The sequence below is a fragment of the Paramisgurnus dabryanus genome, chromosome 24 (assembly GCF_030506205.2).
Source record: "Paramisgurnus dabryanus chromosome 24, PD_genome_1.1, whole genome shotgun sequence".
NCBI classification, from domain to species: Eukaryota; Metazoa; Chordata; class Actinopteri; order Cypriniformes; family Cobitidae; genus Paramisgurnus; species Paramisgurnus dabryanus.
In genome coordinates, this window is record NC_133360.1 from 29847240 (window position 1) to 29868985 (window position 21746).

A 21746-nucleotide genomic window follows, 5' to 3' on the forward strand; every position below is an offset into this window, starting at 1 on the left:
TTAACGGGTGAAAAAAAAACAAGCGAGATGGTAAAATCTTTGTTTTTCATTTAGTTGCCTAATAATTCTGCACACTAATAGTTGCCTTATAATGATGTACATAGAAATATTCTCTTAAGAAAGCCAAAATTTCACTTTTACTACTTAAATTTTCAGGTTTGAGGGTTTGTTAACATTTTGAATTGACCAAGAGCTCTGTAGTTGTCCAATAACAAAAGTAATCCTCAAAAATACAACTTGCCTAATAATTCTGCACTCCCTGTATTTATTTAATTACACTTTACCTAATTACATTTAGTTAATCTTATATAGATTTCGTTGACTAAAATCTCATGACATTAAGTTGACTAAAACAATTTAGATGACTAAAAAGTGACTACAACTAAATTGCATTTCAGTCAAAATACTATGACTAAAACTAATTCAAGATCTGCTGTCAAAATTAACACTGCTTTTAAGTGGCTTGACCCATGTACACGTCTTATATAAAGTCTTTAACCTGTATGAGTTTTCTGGTGTGACACTAAATTGACATGTTGACTAAAACTCTTCCCACAAACATTACAGTGATGAGGTTTCTCTCTACTGTGAACTCTCAGATGAACAACAAGACTTTCTTTGACCAAACAGTTCTATTTTGATCTCAACTGACCACATGACTTTCTCCCATGACTCCTCTGGTTCATCCAAATGGTCAATGGCAAACTTAAGATGGGCCTGGACATGTGCTGGTTTAAGGAGGGGAACCTTCCGTGCCATGCATGATTTCAAACCAACAGTAACATTGGAAACGGTAGTCCCAGCTCTTTTCAGGTCATTAACAAGCTCCTCTTGTGTAGTTCTGGGCTGATTTCTCAGCTTTCTTAGGATGATTGAGACCCCACGCGTTGAGATCTTGCATGGAGCCCCAGTCCGAGGGAGATTGACACTCATGTTTAGCTTCTTCCATTTTCTAATGATTGCTCCAACAGTGGACCTTTTTCACCAAGCTGTTGTGTCTTAGTATGTAGTTCTTCATCTTGCCGCGAGAGACGCTGAATAGGAGAGAGAAGTAGGGAGTGACTAAGAGAAGAAGTGTGTACACTCAGAGTTAACATGTGCTGTTACTGTTCGGAATAAAATACGAGGTCTCTGAAGGAATACTGTGTGTGCTTATTACGTCCAGATTTAACACAAGCTGCTTGGCAATTTAAATTATTTTGCATATTATAGAGGGAAATATTTCTTCTTTAGTTTATATAGGGGTCCAGGATATTTTTCCCCTTCCTTTATTTAAGATAATACAAACAATGAAACAAACAAAAGGTTTTTGGGCCTGATTCCCTGAGGGGGAGTGCGGTGTCTTTACGGAGTCTGTGTTAGAGATCTACTTGTGGACCTTTGATTCATGAAAGTCCTTAGCTAGTATAACAGCATGGGCCCTATCTTGCACCCAGCGCAATTGACTTTGTCAGTGACGCATGTATCATTTCGTATTTCGCACTGGCGCACAGCGGGGTTTTCCCTCCACAGACGCACGTCGGCAAACTAGGGAATGAACTTGCGCTCCCTGGGCGGTTCAGCGCAAAAAGGAGGCGTGCTCCGGCGCAAACCATCTCTTATGCTATTTTGCAGTTTCAAAAAACAATTGCGCTACTAACCAAAAAAAACTAGTCTAAAGTCAGTGGCGCGTTGTTCATTATGCTATTTTAAAGCAACACTATGTAGTTTTTTTACCTTTAAATAATGTCTCTAAAATTATTTAAGTGATAGAACAACTTTTAACTGGACAAATTGTACTGTTGCTGCAACCTGAGCAGCCTCCTAGCTGCTACAAGCACACTCTGAAAGTGGCGGTGGAGGGTAGAGCACACAGCCCCGCCCCTCCCCCTGCCTGCACAAGAGTGTCTGATACCAGGCACTGTTGCGCTTTTCAACCACATGGGGGAGCTGTAAGTCATTTTTACATGGAAACTACATAGTGTTGCTTTAAGGGCGCATGCGTGACCATAATGTATAGCGTGCACAACGCGCATTGCTATTTAATCTACACAGATGCAACAGTTATTTTTGCAAATCATAAATTGTTACAATAAAAAATATTAATACATGAGATAAGGGAAATCATAGTGGTGAGCATTGTGGTGATAGTTTTTATTTATTTTGTGTGGCAGCGTTAAACAATTATCATGCAAATAACGATTAAAATATTTTCATAAGTTTGTTGTGTGGCTGTATTACGTTTATTTTATGTAAATAATAATTAAAATGTTTTCATAAGAAACCTTAATGTATGTGAACTTAATTTGTAAGTGTACTTTGGGGTTGGACCTTGCTTGCGTTTCTTGTGTCCGATTTCAAAGCCCCCAAACCCTTTCAGCGGTGAGGGTGGACGCGATGTCCTCCTGTGTGCCTGGCGTGCCCGATTTATGCTGGCAAGCTTGGGATCCCCCCGTCTCCTGGCATCATTGTTGTGCTTGGCGCAGCTGATGAGACAATTGCGGCTATTTCCTCTCACGCCTGTTTAACCGACGCTGATTTGGGCGGGTTTCTCCTATCCCCATATAAAACAACTTCTCTGTCTTTGACTGCTCTTACAAGAACGTCGGTCTCCTCGGCTGTGAATCGCTCCTGGCGTGCGCCTGGTAAATCCGTCATAATAATAGCAACCCGCCATGGAACTTGCGCCCTTGCGTTTAAAGGGAATGTTGGATAGCGTTCTGATTGGTTTATTTGACGTTACGCCCAAACCACACCTATGAATAATGAACCTACTTCAGACCAACCCCTTATTGATTTGCGCCCGGGGCAAGACTTATTTCTCCCGCCGGGAAAATAGCAACAGCGCCCAAGATCCGCCCACAGAGTCACTTGCGCTTTGCGCTTCGCACTTGCGTTTTGCCACTACAATCTAAAAATTCTGCCCATTTCTGTCTGTCGGGAAATCACTAAATCTGTACTCAAATATCAACTCTGTTATGAGTTTTTACTTCAAATCAACAGATCAAAGATAAAGAGAAGAACAGTAGACAAAAGACAAAGTGTTATGGAATAAAAATGGTTTATTGAATAATCTTAGTTGTATTCTCAATGATCTATCTGATGATGTCGATTGTCGGATTAACTTTGTCTGACTAGAAGCAAAGATTTATCAGGTGTTGTTACACAGACAGTGAAAATTTACTGTTCATTACGTTAATATAAACCTTGAGATTGAGACCATTTGAGACTCATATCATATCACATGATCATACAGCTCATAAGATTTAAACAACAAAATAGAATAACTAAATACAATGAAATGAATATAATATAAACTAAATGTTTATAAAATAGAAAAGAATAATAAATATAAGAATAAAAGTGAATGATAAAATAAATGAATGATAAATCATGCAATATGTAATAAATGAAATAAAAACAAATAATAAGCTGGACATCTGAAAAGTGGGTTACAGCACCAAGCGTACAGGCATAAAATGCAGTCTTGATCGTCGACACCTATCTGCCAGATGTGATATTGCTCAAGGCGAACAATTATTTTGTCCTTAATGTGAAGGCACGGTTTGCTGCTTTATCAAACTGTCTTCTTTCATGTAAGCCTTTCATGTAAGAGATCAAAGAAAATACACACTAATAAAATATATATCTTAAATGCAATGTAAGTTGCCATGGATAAAAGTTGTGGATAAAAAAATTTTTCACTGCTAAGACGGCATAATTTAAACTTGGCTCATAGCACTAAAGGAAACACACGCACGAGCACACACACACGCGTATGGTGGAGTTTTCTAGCAGCAGAAGCGAGGATGAGAAGATTTTGTTTTGACTGAGAAAAGGAAAGACAGCATTATTGGAAGCACCTTACAAGAGTTCACACTGTATCATGATCATTTTCATCTGTATTTCAGGATGTCCATGGGTTACTTTGAAAGTCTGCTTAAACTTTAAATATTTCATACCTATAGTATAAGGGCACACTCACATTATCCAAACCAAACCAAGCCCCAGCGCGATTGTCACCCATCCCTACTCTCCCAGGTGCACGCACTCACACTGTACTTCTTATCGATCCGAGTCCGGGCGCGCTTTCGTCATTAAGATGCCATTGTTTTGAAAAAGCAGGAAGTAAAGCTCTCTCTTAACACTGGAACCCACTGTAATGTTAAGTCTGTGTTTTTTATTCGGAGTCGTTTGTGGCGCGATTACAGACAGCCCTCTCACATGTCATCATATTGCTTAGTTGATCTGTCACGTGTGCAGCTCAGACATTCACGTAACCCCGCTGCGTGCATCAAAAGGTTTTTACGGAGGCAGATGAAGGTGAGTGGTCGCGCAACTGACGTCTTCACCTTTTGAATCGCGCTCAGGCGTGATTGTGCTCACACCACAGCCTTCCGCACCTGAGCCCAAGTGAACCGCGTTCCGGCCCACCTCTGCAACCCGGCCGCGGCGCGATTAACCAATCCGGGCACGGAACAGGGCGATCACACTAGTCAAACAAACCAGGCTTTGGGGGTCAAACGCGCCCGAGCGCGGTTTGGTTTGGATAGTGTGAGTGCGCCCTAACACGGAGGAGGCTCGGTTATGTTTCTGGGCTGTTTTGCTGCCCCTGGCACAGTGTGCCATGACTCTATGCAGGATCCTGAATTGAATCCTATGGAACATCTATGGAAAGAACTGAAATTTGCAGTCTGGAGAAGACACCCATCAAACTGAGAGAACTGGAGCAGTTTGCTCAGGAACAGTGCATCAAACTATCTGTTAACAGGTGCAGAAGTCTTTTCGAGAGCTACAGAAATCGTTTGATTGCAGAAAAATATTAGGTTAGGGATTCATTTTTGTCCATGACGTTTGTTTTACTATTTACAAGACAAAAGCAAAGTCTGATTTCTATAAATACTGATAAATTGTCAGAAGTACCAGTGCACACTGGCATAAGCACTTATTTAAAATAAGTTTTGCCCTAGTAAAAGGCTCACTGATGCACGCGGATTTATAAGCAATTTAACGTAGCTTACGCAAGCGCTGCATTTAAACAATTGCCTCTAATTCAAAAGTGAAAGTAAAATGGGCACGACTGCACGTGCATCTATAAGCCCCCCCCACCTGGTAATACCAGGATCACCAGGTTTGTCACAAGCCAATTAACCGGTGGGAAAATTTCCACACAGCAACATCCCTAATACAAGCTTAAAGTACATAAGATCTGTTTACACACACACACACACACACACACACACACACACACACACACACACACACACACACACACACACAGAGCAACTGAAGGAGAAACAGCCAATCAGAGCAAAGCTCAACATTATTATTCATGACCCTTTCAAATAAGGTCATAATTCAGGCAAATCCTAGGGTTCTTAAAGGAAATCTAAAAATGTTTCTGGTTAACTTTTGCATTTAATAAAGCCACACAGCTTCTGTGTAGATATTAGCGAACAATAATATTTCAATGCATTCTTTGAATAAACTGATAATGTCATTCATAGCCCAGTGTCCTCTGACTCTGTGTTAAAACAATGTGAGGTAAATTTAGGCATTGAGATAAATGTTAGAAGTGTCATAATCTGCCTGAATACAACCTACAGGACTCTAATTAATAGACTTTTCTGAAATATTAAGGTTATGACTTTTTTCAGGATATGAAAGAATATTTATATCACAGCACTTATATATTTGTCAGTGTGGCACATTCAATTACACTTTAAGTCTTAGTCTTATGTGTCTTAACTTTGAGAGACTCTCTCTGCACTGCTCTCGAAACTAAAAATCATGGATTTGATCAACTGGTCTCTCAACGCAATTGACACCATATTCTCGACAAGAAGCTTGGGTTTGAGGGAACTTGTCTGCCCTGCCGGAACGTTCGCAGCGGTTACACGATGGACGCATGGGAGAGGTGGCGGGTCGTGTGTCTGGCGGCTCTTTCCGTGGAGGACATTGAAGATATCTACCTATTCGGAACCATGATAACATGGGGCTTGCTGACTGGATTAGGCTTTGACCTGGTATATCGAGAAATTAAGACGACCAAAGCCCAAAAAATCTGTCCGGGATGATTGAAGCAGTGGGCAGAGCGGTCAGCACTCAGGCTGGGACTATTAACCGCATTTTGAATAACAACTTGGAAATGACCCGCAATATGGATAACATCAAGGAGATGCTCACGGATTTGAAAAGCTGATGGACCAGAATGGACTAAGAGAGTAGTCGTGTAAAGGAATGCGGCTACTCGCCCCAAGACCAAATAATTTCAATCTTATCTGCTTTCGGCACCCCTTATCTAGCCTTGGCCAAGGCCGCTGCTGGAACAACAAATCCCCCGGAAGAGCACTGCAGCGAGACGCTCTTGCATTCCCTACCCCCTCTCCCACAGATACCTGATGATTGTTGACTCTGTTTGGACCTAATCAAGGTTGTCTCCACTGCAATTTGTTGTGTTAACGCTTTAACATCCTGCGGACTGAGGCACCGAGATTTGGATGCCGGGCGAAGCGACTCTCTCAAGGCCTACACACAAACTCTTACACACACACATATATATGCAATCACCACCCAGTACCCAAATCCCTAGCCTTCGCCGCTTTGTACCCCCCAGCCGGACAGACGGGTCTGTGACCAGCGCCGAATAGCCGCTGGGCTATCTCAAACCCCCATTCCTACCTATCGTGTTGCAAGTCGTGTGTTGTTCATGTTGTAAGGTGTACGGACTATGTGCTTATGTTGCTGAGGTGTTTTTTCCCTGTTCCCAAACTGTACTCCTTTTGGAGCATAGTCTGTTTTTTTTTCTCCTCCCCTCCCTCATGTAATGCTGTACTTCTTCTAAATGCTCTGTCGACCTGTTCTGTCTACCCACCTTGTTTTTTATGTATTGTATGTATGGACAGGTTGATGGCTACAATTTCGTTGTACTTGTACTATGACAAATAAAACATTATCTTAACTAAATTACATTTAAAACCATTCAATTTTATTTGACTATAACAAGACTAAATTAAAAATACAATTCAAATGACTAAAATATGACTTAAAACTAAACTGCATCTTAGTGAAAAGACGAAAAAACGAATATTAACCCAGTACACGTCTTTTGTAAAGTCTTTAACTTTTATGAGTTTTCTGGTGTATCACTAAATGGTGACTTCGAGTGAAACTCTTCCCACAAACACTACAGTGATAAGGTTTCTCTCCAGTGTGAATTCTCTCATGGATTCTCAAATGATATCTTCTACTGAAGCTCTTTCCACATTGAGAGCACATGTAAGGTTTCTCTCCAGTGTGAGTTCTCTCATGGATTGTCAAATGAGTTAAAGTAGAGAAGCTCTTTTCACAGTGAGAGCAGGCGTAAGGTTTCTCTCCAGTGTGAATTCTCTCATGGGTTTTTAATGTAAATGACCGAGCAAAAGTCATCTCACAATGAGAGCATTTGTAAGGTTTTTCACCTGTATGAGTTCTCTGGTGTGACACTAAACCACCATGTCCACTGAAACTCTTCCCACAAACACTACAGTGATGAGGTTTCTCTCCAATGTGAACTCTCTGATGAACTGTAAAAGCACTTGAAGTAGTGAAGCTCTTTCCACATTGAGAGCATACATAAAGTTTCTCTCCAGTGTGAACTCTCTGATGAACTGTAACAGCACTTGAAGTAGTGAAGCTCTTTCCACATTGAGAGCAGACGTAAGGTTTCTCTCCAGTGTGAACTCTCTCGTGGGTTTGTAAGTGATTTAACCGAGCAAACGTCTTCCCACACTGAGAGCATTTGTAAGGTTTTTCACCTGTATGAGTTCTCTGGTGTACAACTAATTGTCCATGTTGATAAAAAGTCTTCTCACAAACATTACAGTAATAAGGTTTCTCTCCAGTGTGAATTCTCTCATGAATTCTCATTGAACCTAAATCAGAGAAGTTCTTTCCACAGTGAGAGCAGACGTAAGGTTTCTCTCCAGTGTGAACTCTCTTGTGGACTGTTAAGGAAAATAACCGAGCAAAAGTCTTCTCGCACTGAGAGCATTTGTAAGGTTTTTCACCTGTATGAGTTCTCTGGTGTGTCACTAAACTGCTTGGTCGACTGAAACTCTTCTCACAAACATTGCAGTAATAAGGTTTCTCTCCAGTGTGAGTTCTCTGATGAATTTTAACAAAACTTGGATCAGAGAAGCTCTTTCCACATTGAGAGCAACTGTAAGGTTTCTCTCCAGTGTGACTTCTCTCGTGGACTTTCAAGGAAACTGAATGAGCAAACGTCTTCTCACACTGAGAGCATTTGTAAGGTTTTTCACCTGTATGAGTTCTCTGGTGTGACACTAAATGGCTATGTAGACTAAAACTCTTCCCACAAACACTACAATGATGAGGTTTCTCTCCAGTGTGAACTCTCAGATGTTTTCTCATTGAACCTGAATCAGTGAAGCTCTTACCACAGTGAGAGCAGACGTAAGGTTTCTCTCCAGTGTGAACTCTCTCATGGATTCTCAAATGAGATAAATCAGTGAAGCTCTTCTCACATTGAGAGCAGACGTAAGGTTTCTGTCCACTGTGAACTCTCTCATGGGTTTTTAAGTTACTTGACTGAGCAAACGTCTTCCCACACTGAGAGCATTTGTAAGGCCTTTCACCTGTATGAGTTCTCTGGTGTGAAACTAAATTGGCATGTTGTTTAAAACTCTTCCCACAAACACTACAGTGATAAGGTTTCTCTCCAGTGTGAACTCTCTCATGGATTCTCATATGACCTAAATCAGAGAAGCTTTTTCCACAGTGAGAGCAGACGTAAGGTTTTTCTCCAGTGTGAAGTCTCTCATGGGTTTTTAAGTTATTTGACTGAGTAAACATCTTCTCACACTGAGAGCATTTGTAAGGTCTTTCACCTGTATGAGTTCTCTGGTGTGACACTAAATGGTCATGTTTATTAAAACTCTTCCCACAAACACTACAGTGATGAGGTTTCTCTCCAGTGTGAACTCTCTGATGAACAACAAGATTGTCTTTGGAGTTGAAACATTTGTCACATTGACTGCACTGATACGGTCTCTCACTGGTGTGTAAACGCATGTGTTTCCTCATGAGTTTTTTATCTCTGAATCTCTTCTCACAGTGAGGACACTTGTATGGTTTTTCTTCTGTGTGAATTCTCTGATGAACAAGACTTTGTTTGCTGCTGCAGTGGTTAGGCTTTTCATCACTGTGTGTCCTCATGTGGCATTTCTGATGAGATAAGAACTTTGACGACGACGACTTCTTGTCTGTGTGCTCTTCTGAATGAAGTTTCTTCTCTGTAGTAAAGCTGATCTCAGATCTGGTGAAGAGTTTCTGTTCTGTGTGTTTTCTCTCATGTCTCTCTAAATGTCTCTGTGAGCTGAATGTCTTTCCACAGGTGATGCAGGAAAGAGTTTGTGCTGTCCGTCGCTCTTTTGATGTTGAGGACGTTTCTCCATCAGAACATGAGTCACTCATCACATCTGAAAGAAACATAATAAAAATTTTAATTCTCTTTTCACTTTAAGCCCTATTCAGCCGGTAATGGTTTCTCATGGGGGGGGTAAGGTATTTTCAACATTACAGGGGTAGTCAATGATTTTATTATGGTTTGATTTGCCAGGAAGGTTACTTTACTAAACTAAAAATAACGTTCTGTTTTTGTAATGCATTCTTCTAACATTAGCATAACGTTCCCCTAACCGGGGCGCCATAATTGGGGAAGATAAGGATGATTCTAAGGGCCCTGGTCATAGGAGGCCTAGCAGAAACCCATATACTTTGCTGTATGATTTTAGTATTTAACTGTCAATTCTACACAATAATCCATTTTGAAGAGCACTATAATGAGTGTGTCTTAAGACGCACATGGATTATTCAGAAACGCACAACCTTCACCACTCAGAATGTTACGTGCATGAGGCGGAGGTCACAAGATCAGGCTGTAAGACCGGAGTCAAGAACCTCATTCACCCAGCAGTTTGATCCCAGAAATTGTCTGTCAAATTGGCAGAGAGTCCTCTGTATGAATCTTAGACACCGTAAGTGTTTGATGTTTTGTTTTCTTTATTGTCCTTGAATTGGTTATGTGATTGGCATGAAACTTACCTGCCAAATACAATTGAATGTTTGACTAATTTACTTTGAATTATTTGCTACAAGCTTATCTGATGTATCCTTTGTTACCGCAAATTTACGACCAGGATTAAGTAGGCGTATCGTCTGCCCTATGCAGGGGCGGAGTGGGACCAAAAAAATCTACCGTAAATTTCGTATACCACCGGCCCTCCGTGGTAAAAATGGTCTCGTATTTGTAGTAAAACTAGGATAATACAAATCGTAAATTAATCTGCCAATTTTTTTTAATTTTCGTCAATGAGTAGCCTAACTATATAAAATGATACCTGTTTGAAAGACGGAGATGCGCACCTGTCAATCAGCTATTACATAACAGAGCGAGGCCAGAAATGAACGTGCTCATTAACGGGAGAAATATGGAATAATGTGTGCATTACCTCAGAGTTTAATTCAGTAATATTGCTGTTTTTCCAGTAAAAATAATACAATTTACATGCCAATTCTGCTTCCTTGTCTTTTTATTCATTTCATTATGCTGTTATGTTAAGTTATATGTGGATATTTATTGCCATATGAGATGTTCATTGCCGTTATATAAATACTCTCCTCTAATATTCAAATCATATGCGGAATAATGTGTGCATCTTTGAATATCTGTAAGAATACAGTTCCTTTGAAAATAATTTTTGTCAAAGTTATGAGAAATAATAATGATGTGAGGATATTTATTTTCATATTGCAGTTGAATACTCTATAATATGGAAATCACATAGTAGGAAATATATAATGTGTTACTGCAAAGTTACCCTTCTAATTTTTGGATTAAATTATGGATCAATCCGACCGCATGTGTACTGCAATAAACAGGCATTCGGCGGCACGGCTTTTTACATCAAAGGCCGACAGGCTATGCCATTTAAATATAATAACCAAATATTTTTCTTTGAACATGAAGCAGTGTTATTGTCCATGTTTGTGTACAACAGGTTCCAGTTACACACAATTAAGTATTATGGTGCAAACAACAAAAAATGTCATGTCTATGTATGTGAACACACCAAGTATTAGGAGGTTAAACAGGAACCAACCCAACTTTTAGGTTATTAACCTATTGGGGCTGGGTATCGATTCAGATTTTCCAGATCGATTCAATTTCGATTCACAAGCTGTCAAATCGATTCGATTTCGATTCAATTTTCGATTCCGGTTTTCGGGCAGTTTTTTTATACTCGATTCTCGACTCAACTCAATAAATATAGATTAAATACAAATACTATACTAATAAAAAGAACAGTGAACAGCAGGTTTCAAGTGGGTAATTAATTATTAAAATTGATGAAGCACCTGAAACCGCCATTTTAAGCACTTAATTAATGAATGACAGGCTTGCCTCTTGCTCCTTGGTAACCTCGTGCAAAGCAAAAAATAGGGTGACATCTAGTGAAGAAGACTAGTAATTTGATTAAAGTTAATCTTTCGTTCAATGTTTGCAGAAATAAATATGAAAGAAAAAAAATCGATTCTGCTCTTTGAGAATCGATTCTGAATCGACCACATTTTAAAAAACGATTAATCGAAAAACCGATTTTTTTGCGCAGCCCTATAACCTATGCTGGGTTCTTTTAGCAAACCTATAAATAGTGATGGGGACGAGACAATGCCGAGTCCGAGTCAAGGCCGAGTCTTTGAAGGGTCGAGACCGAGTCCGTTTGTTTTCAAATAGAGTCAAGTCCAAGTCAAGACCGAGTCTTTGTGGAATAAAGTCAGAGTCGAGACCAAGACCTTAAAAACATGTCAGTTTTCATATTCATGATTTAATATCACCCCAGTCAACAGTTAGGTCTACAGACTTAACGGCCTCTTTAACGTTTACAACAATAATCAAATGAATATAAAACTAAATATACATTTTTCTGCTGACCGGAATGTTATATATTTGACAGCAGACGCAGGCAGCACAGAAGGGGAGGGAGGGACGCAAATAGACAGCGGGCCGGGAGTTTGATAACTGACCTAAGCCCGGATGCACAGCACGATTATTGGCTGTCCCAGACGAAAGATTGCCATCGTGAAACAATCGTCGCGATTTCTGTGATCGTGGCTCTTCATTGGTGGTCCTATGTCGTACAGTAAGAGAGATTCAAAAGCGGCTGTTTTTCCGGTTTTGCGTCCAAAGATACCCTACGATAGTTTTCTGACAGTGTCAGAAATTCAGCATGATCACCGCACAGTGGGTTTGCTGCTACAATCTCCGTACTGGTATTTGTTTACCACGGGCGCATGCTGTTGACGTTGCACTAACATGTCACGCAGTCGCAGAAGCTTCCGTGTCATCATCGTACAGTATACATGCCTGTCGTACCAGAGTTTAAACAATCCATGTTGCACAGTGTAATAAGATAATGATCTTAGGAGTGCAAAAATCCTGCAGTGTATTCTGGGCTTTAGACATGAACAATTGTGTTTACAAGAATATTTGCAGAGACAGATGTGGTGTTTTGTGTGTCCAGATAATAAAAAGGGAATTCAATTTGGCACGACTGTGTGCATGCTTTTGAGTTTCTGCGCTCCTCAGTGTGTGATTTTGTATGTGATCAGTATGTGCGCATAGAAATGTCAGATCGGATAACACCATCTGTATTGTATTAATTAAATATAAGTCGTTTTTTTAGAGCTACAGAAGTGATTTTCTCTTTGTCTGGGGTTGTTGATTAACATTAATGACACAGGCTGTTTATCAATTCCAAAAACGCAAAGAACAGACTTGCGTTCTTGTGGAGATCGGTCTTGCCAGGCGACCCTGGAAGAACGAACTCAGGAGGTCGCGAGAACACAGAACGCACTTGTGATAATTATGTGTGCGATCTTCCTGTTGTTCACCTGACCGCCATTATTTTGCCGCAATGACTTCTGGGGCGTTAAGTGATTTCAGCGCGCAAGTCTGCACTCGCTGCATCCTCAATATCAAGAACACATCCAGGTATTTACATGCGTCCTCTGTACTTGCGTTCTTGAGAATTGAAATTGAACTTCGACGGTTAATGATGACGTAAAGCGAGAACACAAGGACGCGAGATCGCTGAAGAACGCATATTGAGAAACAGCCACAGACTTAAGTAGATTAATTGAGGTAACTGTCTCTTAAATATTTTTGAAAAACACTTTGGGAAAGTGACTCAGGCAGAGTACAAAAAAACCCACACTTATAACCAATCAGCAGTAAGGGGCGTGTCTACTAACCGACATCGTTGCCTGGGTTGCGTATGTGTGGGACGGGTCTATCTTGGGGTAGGGGCGAGTTTGTTTAGGTGATTTCAAATGTCAACATTGGCTTTCAGAGATCATGCACCCCACCTTTAAGACATAAACAAATGTTTTTATTAGAAAAAGAATGTTGTGGTTTTCCAGATCATAATGTTTGAATGTGTCCTGTCAAGAACTGAAAGATTTTATGTTCACTTGCTTTTTGAAATGCATCTCTCCGTGTATGCACTTTTGAGTGTGCACACACACAGACGGAGGGCGAATTCCAAAGGAATGCATCATAAACTCCACATAAAGAGAAAAGTGTTTCGTTGCTTTTCAGTGCTGTATTTTTCAAATGTGTTTTAAATGGACTACAGTATGAGACACAGCAGCACAACTCTCTCTAAGGAGAACACATCAAGAGTTGTTTGCCCTTAAGTAAAGGTTTTCATAAGGAAGAAAAAAATCCCTGTGGGAAAATGAGGGAGATATGTTGCTGTTATATTTCTGTGCAGAATGGGATCCCTGTGTGAGACAACCTATGAGAACAAAAGCTGCCTGGCAACTTTTGATTCTGCAATAGCCATTGCTATCTGTGTGTGGTACTGAATCCTGAGCTCAGTAAAGCTTGCTAATACATTGATTAATAAACACATTTTTACTCATCTACTATTTGGCTACAGACCGATCATTGAACTGTGGTGGACTTAGAGATAAAAGTCCAACAGTCTCTATAAAATTATTAATTACATTTTTTGAAAAGACAACAGAAGAAACTTACCCGAAGGAATTAAATCATAGTCGCCGTCAAAATCATAACGGTCTTCTTCCTCAGTGTGATCTTCCTCGGCTGTGGTTTCTCTTCTCATCTTCATCATGAGTTCCCTGCAGTTGATGAGTTTAACTGAACACATGTTGATTTTGGTCTGCAGGATCTGCTGCTGTTCTCCAGCGTTACAGACAAAATCCAGAGACTCTGTGGAGGTTTGATCAGTAGATTCCTCATCCTGTAAGCCCTCTTCAGTTTCTTCTGATTTCATCATCAACGTCTCAACACTAAAATACACAGAGATAAGAATTTGGTTACAGAAAATCAGCAATCACAAAACAAAACTGACGTAAACACAGCGGTTGATGCTCGTGTCTCTTCGTTACATAGATATGTACACTTGATGTCGCCTTGGCTACGGCAGTCCATTGGACCGAATGCGTCAACTAGAGCCGCCATCTTGAAACAGGGTAACCCCGCATCATTGTAGGCAATGGTGTAATGGAAATAAAATCACCATAAATCGTTATGAATGCGATTTTCTTGGTTTTCTTTTGGTTTGTTTCAACAGTCAGACATGTATTTAGCATTAAGTCCAGAAAAAAAAATTAAGTTGTGATATTATGAAAATCTACTTTTTCTAACTATAATGCATAGTGCTAGTAGGCCTAACATTCATAAGCAGCATAAAAGTGCAGCATCGTCCATTAATTCGAAGTACAGGCGGAGATAGCAGCTTTACCTAGCTACTTCCTAAGACCCCTGTTCTAAGATGGCGGCGGTTTTGACGCATGCTTAGAACCCCAAGGCGACATCTACATATACTTCATCTCGCCTGAAAAATCCGCTCCCCTTCTCCCTCTCATAATGGGAGAGGGAGAGTGGGTAAACCTTTATTTTACGACCCGCAAAGTACCGCGTAATTAAACCGAATTTACAGCGTAATGATTTGTAACAACAGGGTACCTCTACAGTACGTACTTGTAGGTATAAGGGAATAATATTTTAAGTTTGGGGTAATAAGGGGGTAAGAATATGAAGAATTATAAATGATTTATACTCTAAGTATTTTATAACTACAGGGTACCTATTGTAATATTACGTGGTATGTATGACTTAGTCAAGTCTATGGGGAAATTATGTTTTATTTTTTTTATTGTAAATTTTTCATATTGACTACTGAATGTTATATTCAGTCAATGTCTACGAGCCACTTCGGCAAATAAATATAACAGCACATCACTTTTATTTTAGTAGCCTATATCACTTGCTTTTAATAACAAAAGTCCAGCTGATTTAATGTGGTTATCTTTTTTTTAAGGTAAGTACAATAAAAATAGCAGCTTATTCCCTATTTACCAGGAAACTCCTACATTTGCGGACATATTTGAAGTGGTGCTTTGCAATTTATTTACTGTAAACACAAGTATTTTAGCCAAATATAATTTATGCAATGGCAAACCAGAATGAAACAACAGCAGATATCAGATCGCGCTAAAGCAAAAGACGACTACATGCGTAGGCTACTGCGCAGGTGTAGAGCGCGCGGCCGTCTGCAGGAGGTTTGCTGGAACGCGATCCTGAGGTGAAATTTCTTTAAGAGGTTTTAAAAACGTTCGACACTGTGGAGTACGGCTGCGAGTGATGTTAGCAGGATCCGCATGCTGGATAAGGTGACTGGTTTTGTTAATACATGACTCCCGCATTTCAAACAATGTTTTTTCAAGAAAGTTGCTAGCTAACGGTAGCAGGTTAGCTAGCACATAAGTTAGCCTAAAGTTATTAAGGTAACTGGCTCAGAAAACTCTGTTTCTGTCAAGACACAGTGAAGAAACATTTACTGAAGGCTTTCATTTATGTTTTTTATATGTAATGCAGATCAGCATTTGTGAGACGACATCAACTCATCATCCGAGTGGACAAGAACACCAACAGAGGAAGCCAAGCCGCAAAAACAATGAAAAATTGTCATGACTTTTTATTTTAAATAAAAGTTATGTGATAATAAACATTAAGTGTTGGCTTAATTATAGTGTTTTAAAGATGTTTTGAAATAAGTTGTTTTAAAATAAAAATAACAATATTCTGTATGTTTATGGTATTTACCCTATAACAAGAGGTGAACAAAGCACCACTTTAGTTTACAGCCCGCAAATATGAGAGATACCTGGTACATACACAGAACAATCGGGGAATAAGCCCCACTTCAATTTACAGCCCGCAAATATAAGAGTTACTTGGTACATACACAGAACAATGGGGGAATAAGCCCCACTTTAGTTTACAGCCCGCAAATATAAGAGTTACCTCGTAACTCATGTATACATATACAGATCAAAGAGGTACAAGTTGCTATTATTTTTATTGTGTGTTATATTTTATTTGCCGACGTGGCTTGTAGACATCAACTGTAGGCAATACAAAACACTTCATCAGGTAAGTAGCAAATATGAAAAAAAAAACATATTACACATAGACCATATTACCCATAGACGTAAGTCATACATACCACGTAATATTACAATAGGTACCCTGTAGTTCTGAAATACTTAGAGAATAATTTTCCATATATTCTTACCCCCTTATTACCCCAAACTTAAAATATTGTTCCCTTATAACTACAAGTACGTACTGTAGAGGTACTTTGTTGTTACAAATAGGTACGCTGTAAATTCGGTTTAATTACGTGGTACTTTGCGGGTCGTAAAATAAAGTGTTACCGGAGAGTGTTACAGCGCCGAGTCGAAGTACTCCCAAAAGTGCTGTTCCGCCATACAATATAGTTCCTCTTTTAAATCCGCTTAGAAAAGCGCTACGTTTTATTTTGTACCACCAAACTTGCTCGTATAACTACTCGTCTTAAATAGGAAAGACGTTGATGTGTTTGGTCACTTCTAACTTTATCTCTGAGTGGTACCATTGAATGAATGGGGCTAAGCTAAATGCTATCGAACTGTCGCAGCGCGCTCCAGCGCTTACGTGCTAAGATGATAGAGGGATGTATCAACTCTTCTTAGTTAAGGTAATAACATAATTTAATATTGAAAATGAGTAGACTATTCCTTTAATTTACCTAAAAAAATAAAATTTTAAAATAAAAGAAATTAAATACTGACCATTGGTGTTTTTATGCATTTTTTACATTGTGTCAATGTGGTTTATTACGAAGAGCACTGGGGTTTCGATCATCAACTATTTAACTTTTGATGAACTTCTTTCATTGCTTGTTTTAAGTGTTATGTTAAATTGTTAGTCATTTCCTGCATTAGCAGTTTTGAAATGTTGATGATTATTTAAGTGCTGAAAGTGTTATAAAATTAGATAAAAAGTAGTTTAGTTAAAAAAAGAAAGTAGTTCTTCATGTTTTGTGATGTTATAGATGAATGAACTGAAAACTGATATTTACCAAACTGAAATTATGTTGCTTTTATCAGTTATCAATTGTAATCAGATATTTAAATAAACATATAAGGTAAATTACAATTAAGCTTTTAAAGTAGGGGTGTAACGATTAACCGTGCAAATGCGCGTTTTCTCAATGAATGAATTTGAATGAATTACGGTGAAATCCAGGCACATCCGAACGCCAGGGGGCGCTCCCGTGCAGAAACTCCCTTTGTGCCACAGAAGTAGTAGCATTACGAATGCTATTCCAGGAAATGTCTACAGGAATATTTATATCACTGTTCTTCCAATTGTTTCAGGTATTTTCATGATAATAAAGAATATTTTAAATGATTTTGTTTAACGAGTGTTGCTTTTTTAAATGCAAGTTTTAAACGACTCCGACTAGTTATGATTTTAGATTAATAAGGACTTCCTACAGACCAAATGCCGTGGTACACGCACAAGCTGTGTATGAAACAAAGAATCGCAGCCTTGCGATTCAGAATCGATTTCAGACAGGCATTTTTAATGGGACACACGGTTGAATCGTTACATCCCTATTTAAAAGTATAATTATTACATAATGAGGGAACAGTCCAGTACCCATTAAAAACCCATACTGGGCCCTGCTATATAACATGGGCTTCTTTAAGTGGGGCAATATGGGTCCTATGTAAGTTGCCCAGCTGGGCCCCACATGAGTTCCAGTCAGATTCTATATCAAATTCATGTGAGCTAATCAAGCTGCGGCTATAGTTGTACTTGTAGACAAACCCATTTAGGGCCCATATACTGTATATTGGGTCACATGGGCCCCACCTTGCAATGTTGGCTGAGATATTCCACCAGTACTTGACCACTTTGAATTATTTACGTATAATTTTTTATTTTACAATGAGTGAGGGGGACGAGAACCACCTGAGCAACAGAGCGGATGGTCACACGCTCACACAATCACGCTGTTTTTAAAACTTTCGGTGTCAATCAGTTCCCTAGCTTACTAGGTCATGAATTTGTGGATTAAATGATCATCCCCTGTCAGGTTTATTCTACTAATAACCCTTAACAAAATAAGACACGAATAAGGGTTTCACAATTCTTGAGGGAGAGCACCAGAGCTGTCTCTTAAAGATATGCTCAGGCTGTCTCTCTCTCTCTGCGAGCCTCTTTATTTAGATGGACCGAAACCCACAAAGATATTTGTCAAAAGCAATGATATGCGTCATGAAGTCAACACACACATACATACACACACGCACGCACACACACACACACACACACACACACACACACACACACACCTTATACTATGCATGCCACAGATGAAGCAGTATGTGAATGCTAGATAAATTAAAGACTCGAGTCCGTTGGGGTTATCATGATTAGAAGAACAGCACGTTTCTCCTTTAGCTATGCTGCTGTGAGGAAGTAGCATGAGGTAGCCTATAAAGAAACACATCCATAAATGATAATAAAACAATCATATTCTTTTTCTAAGCAAATGTTTAAATAGGCGTTACTAATCGATTTCACCTTTGAGTATTATACATAAATATTATCGCCTGAATCTTAAAACTATTTCGTGACCCTTGATAAACGGCTATTACATATTAAGTTATAATGAGATTTAAAACAAACAGCTGAAAGGGTTATCTGTCATTCTGAGCTTTAAGTCCGTGGTGGAAGAAAGAAGTTCTTCACAAAGAGACATTTAAAATGAGCGATTCAGCGGGAGGAAGTGAATAATGTTATTTAAAACACTATGATTGATGAACATCCGACCGAAACATGACTTTAATTAAAGGGAACTCACCGATTTAGCTCAAAAGGAATAAGTACAATTAACTGTAATTAATTATACAAAATGATAAGGTTTGAACTGTTTTATCAGAATAAATAATAACAAGTAATTAATGCATTCGCCAAGCGAATATTCTCATAATTGTACATTAACTTAAGAGGTTAATTCTGTATCCTTTAGAAAATAACCTTATTACTATTATACAGTACTATTACGCGTGTAAGTTAACTAGATCTGTAGCTGCAACGGGTGCAATCGATTTTTTTAAATAATAACACAAATAGCAGGTTAAGTAAACCTAACATGGATATATAAGGAACACTTTAAGTTTATCACAGTTTATTTCTACATTAAATTACATTTAAAGACGAATAAAAGTAGGTCCTACGACATGTGAACAGTAGTTTCATTTTGTTAACACGTGAGGTGTTTCAGACCACGCATTTTGTAAAATAGACAATAACATAAATAAAGATTCACATTTTATAAACATAAAACACAAACTACACACCTTTTTCCGCTCACCAAGTGGTGCAAAATTTAAATATGATGCTGCTTGCAATAGTTGATGACTTGGCAATGAAAGAAGTAAATTATAGAGCTGCGCAGAGACGGACAGGAAAACACGAGCAGAGAGAAAAAACTTCTTGCCGTTTTAGAGAGATGGTCCTCGCTGCAGAGCACAACAACCAGGGGGCGGGGTTGGATCTAGATCCAACTCCTCCCACTTTATATACTTTGATCGCCAAATGAACCAGTAACGTTATATTTGCGTTGTTGCAGCCCGCGATTAGTTGCAACTTGCAACCTGTGGTCGCCAACGTGTGCTCTTATCAATTTAAATTTTGATTAATAATATAGTCGAGAAAGATTCATAATTTAGAAAGTATCCCAGACAGCGTGATATCACTGAAGGGATTTATTTGTACATTATCTCACTTATTACACAGCTATTCCTAAACGAGTAAATATAAAAACAAATTTATTTGATATCTTTTATTAGCAGATTTAAAAAAATAAATAAACCATCTACGAGGGAAACCTGTTTCCTAATGGCTGTAAGCAAAGACGCGTTAAAACAAGTTCAAAGTCCATACAAGATAAACATTCAATATATTAATTTCTAAATAACATGCCATAGCCTATATATTTTAATAATTATGCATATTTATACTGTATCTATTCATAAACTGCATGTGGTAAGATTACTCGTAGTAGGCTCACCCGACTGTTTTACTCCAAAACATTATAGCAAAATACGTACATTTCACCTTAAAGGCACTAATTTATTTGTAGTCATAAGTAAAGTTCGTTTTTATGTCAGAGAAGAATAACTTAATTTAGTTAAGACTTAATGCGGAAATGGTAAGGCAGTAACACGTGTATGAGGTGTCTTGTGGTAAACTCCCGACCAATGGGATCTCTGGATCTGGATCCAGCTCCGCCCCTGGATCTGAATCCAACCCCGCCCCCTGGATGTCGTGTTCTGCAGAGGCGCTACTGGGTTTTAGAGGGTATGCATTGACGTCACTTTTCCACGTGACCCCGCATGAACTCGCCCTGTTGAGTGGCAAACGTTCAACAAAATGGCTGGTTTTCATAGCGGGTGCTGCGAACATGCCAGTAAAACTGACTTATATCAGCTTACATTGAATTTAGTTGGCCTTGATAGCAGAGGTGGACAATACTTAGTTACATTAGTTGCATTTTCCAAACATCTGTGCTTTATTAGGGTGTTTGTATTGGGAAAAAAATTACTTCACTACATTCTAAAGCATAGAATCATAGGCTACTGTGTATTCTTTAATATTGCATATAAAAAAATATTTAATACCTAATTACATTAAAATTGTGTACTTTTACTTGAGTAAAAGTACGTTAATGTACTTAAATATTAAATGTAAAACAAAAACGTATTATTTATGAAATGTAATAGAATAAAAATGATGATAATATGCTTTGGAATGTATGTTTTCCAAAGGAAAACACAGATAAAATACAAATACTTGAAAAAATACGTTTCAGTAGAAAGTAAAACCTCTGCTTGATAGTGACCCAACTTATCAACCCACCTGTGGTCTGTGGCATGAACGATCAATTCATTTCTCCTTTCTGTGTTTTTTTGTCAGTCTGTAAAACGATAGCTCTGAATTCTTGTTAATCTGTTAGTACAGTCTATCACACAACAGCTTTTTCCCATTTCGACACGTTTTCACTGTGTTTTCGTCATTGTCACGCTGTACTCAAATGCTGCCGCTCTATCTTTTGCCACTCAGTGGGCGAAACTGCAGTCTCTCTCGCTGACGGTGACGTCATGTGCATACCTTCTATTCAAGAGATTGTTCACCAAAAAATAAAAATTCTGTCATCATTTACTCACTCTCATGTAGTTACAAACCCACATACATTTCTTTGTTCTGATAAACATGAAGGAAGATATTTTGAGAAATGTTTGTAACCAAACCCTTTGTGGAACCCTTTTACTTCCAT

General features: G+C 38.8%; 1 protein-coding gene across 2 annotated transcripts; it reads right to left on the bottom strand.

Moving 5' to 3' along the window:
* Positions 1–458: 458 nt before the first annotated feature.
* LOC135741157 (uncharacterized) lies at positions 459–19900 on the bottom strand. Of its 2 annotated transcripts, XM_073813608.1 has the most exons (4): positions 19768–19900; positions 14081–14355; positions 7440–9458; positions 459–1034 (listed from the first exon to the last, which is right to left on the bottom strand). In XM_073813608.1, the coding sequence occupies exons 2-4, from the start codon at positions 14340–14342 to the stop codon at positions 1015–1017; spliced, it is 2301 nt and encodes a 766-aa protein (XP_073669709.1). In that variant the 5' UTR covers positions 14343–14355; positions 19768–19900; the 3' UTR covers positions 459–1014. The 2 variants fall into 2 exon arrangements, with proteins under 2 accessions (XP_073669709.1, XP_073669708.1); XM_073813607.1 differs by lacking the exon at positions 459–1034 and having other exon boundaries at positions 1051–9458.
* Between the last annotated feature and the right edge of the window lie 1846 nt (positions 19901–21746).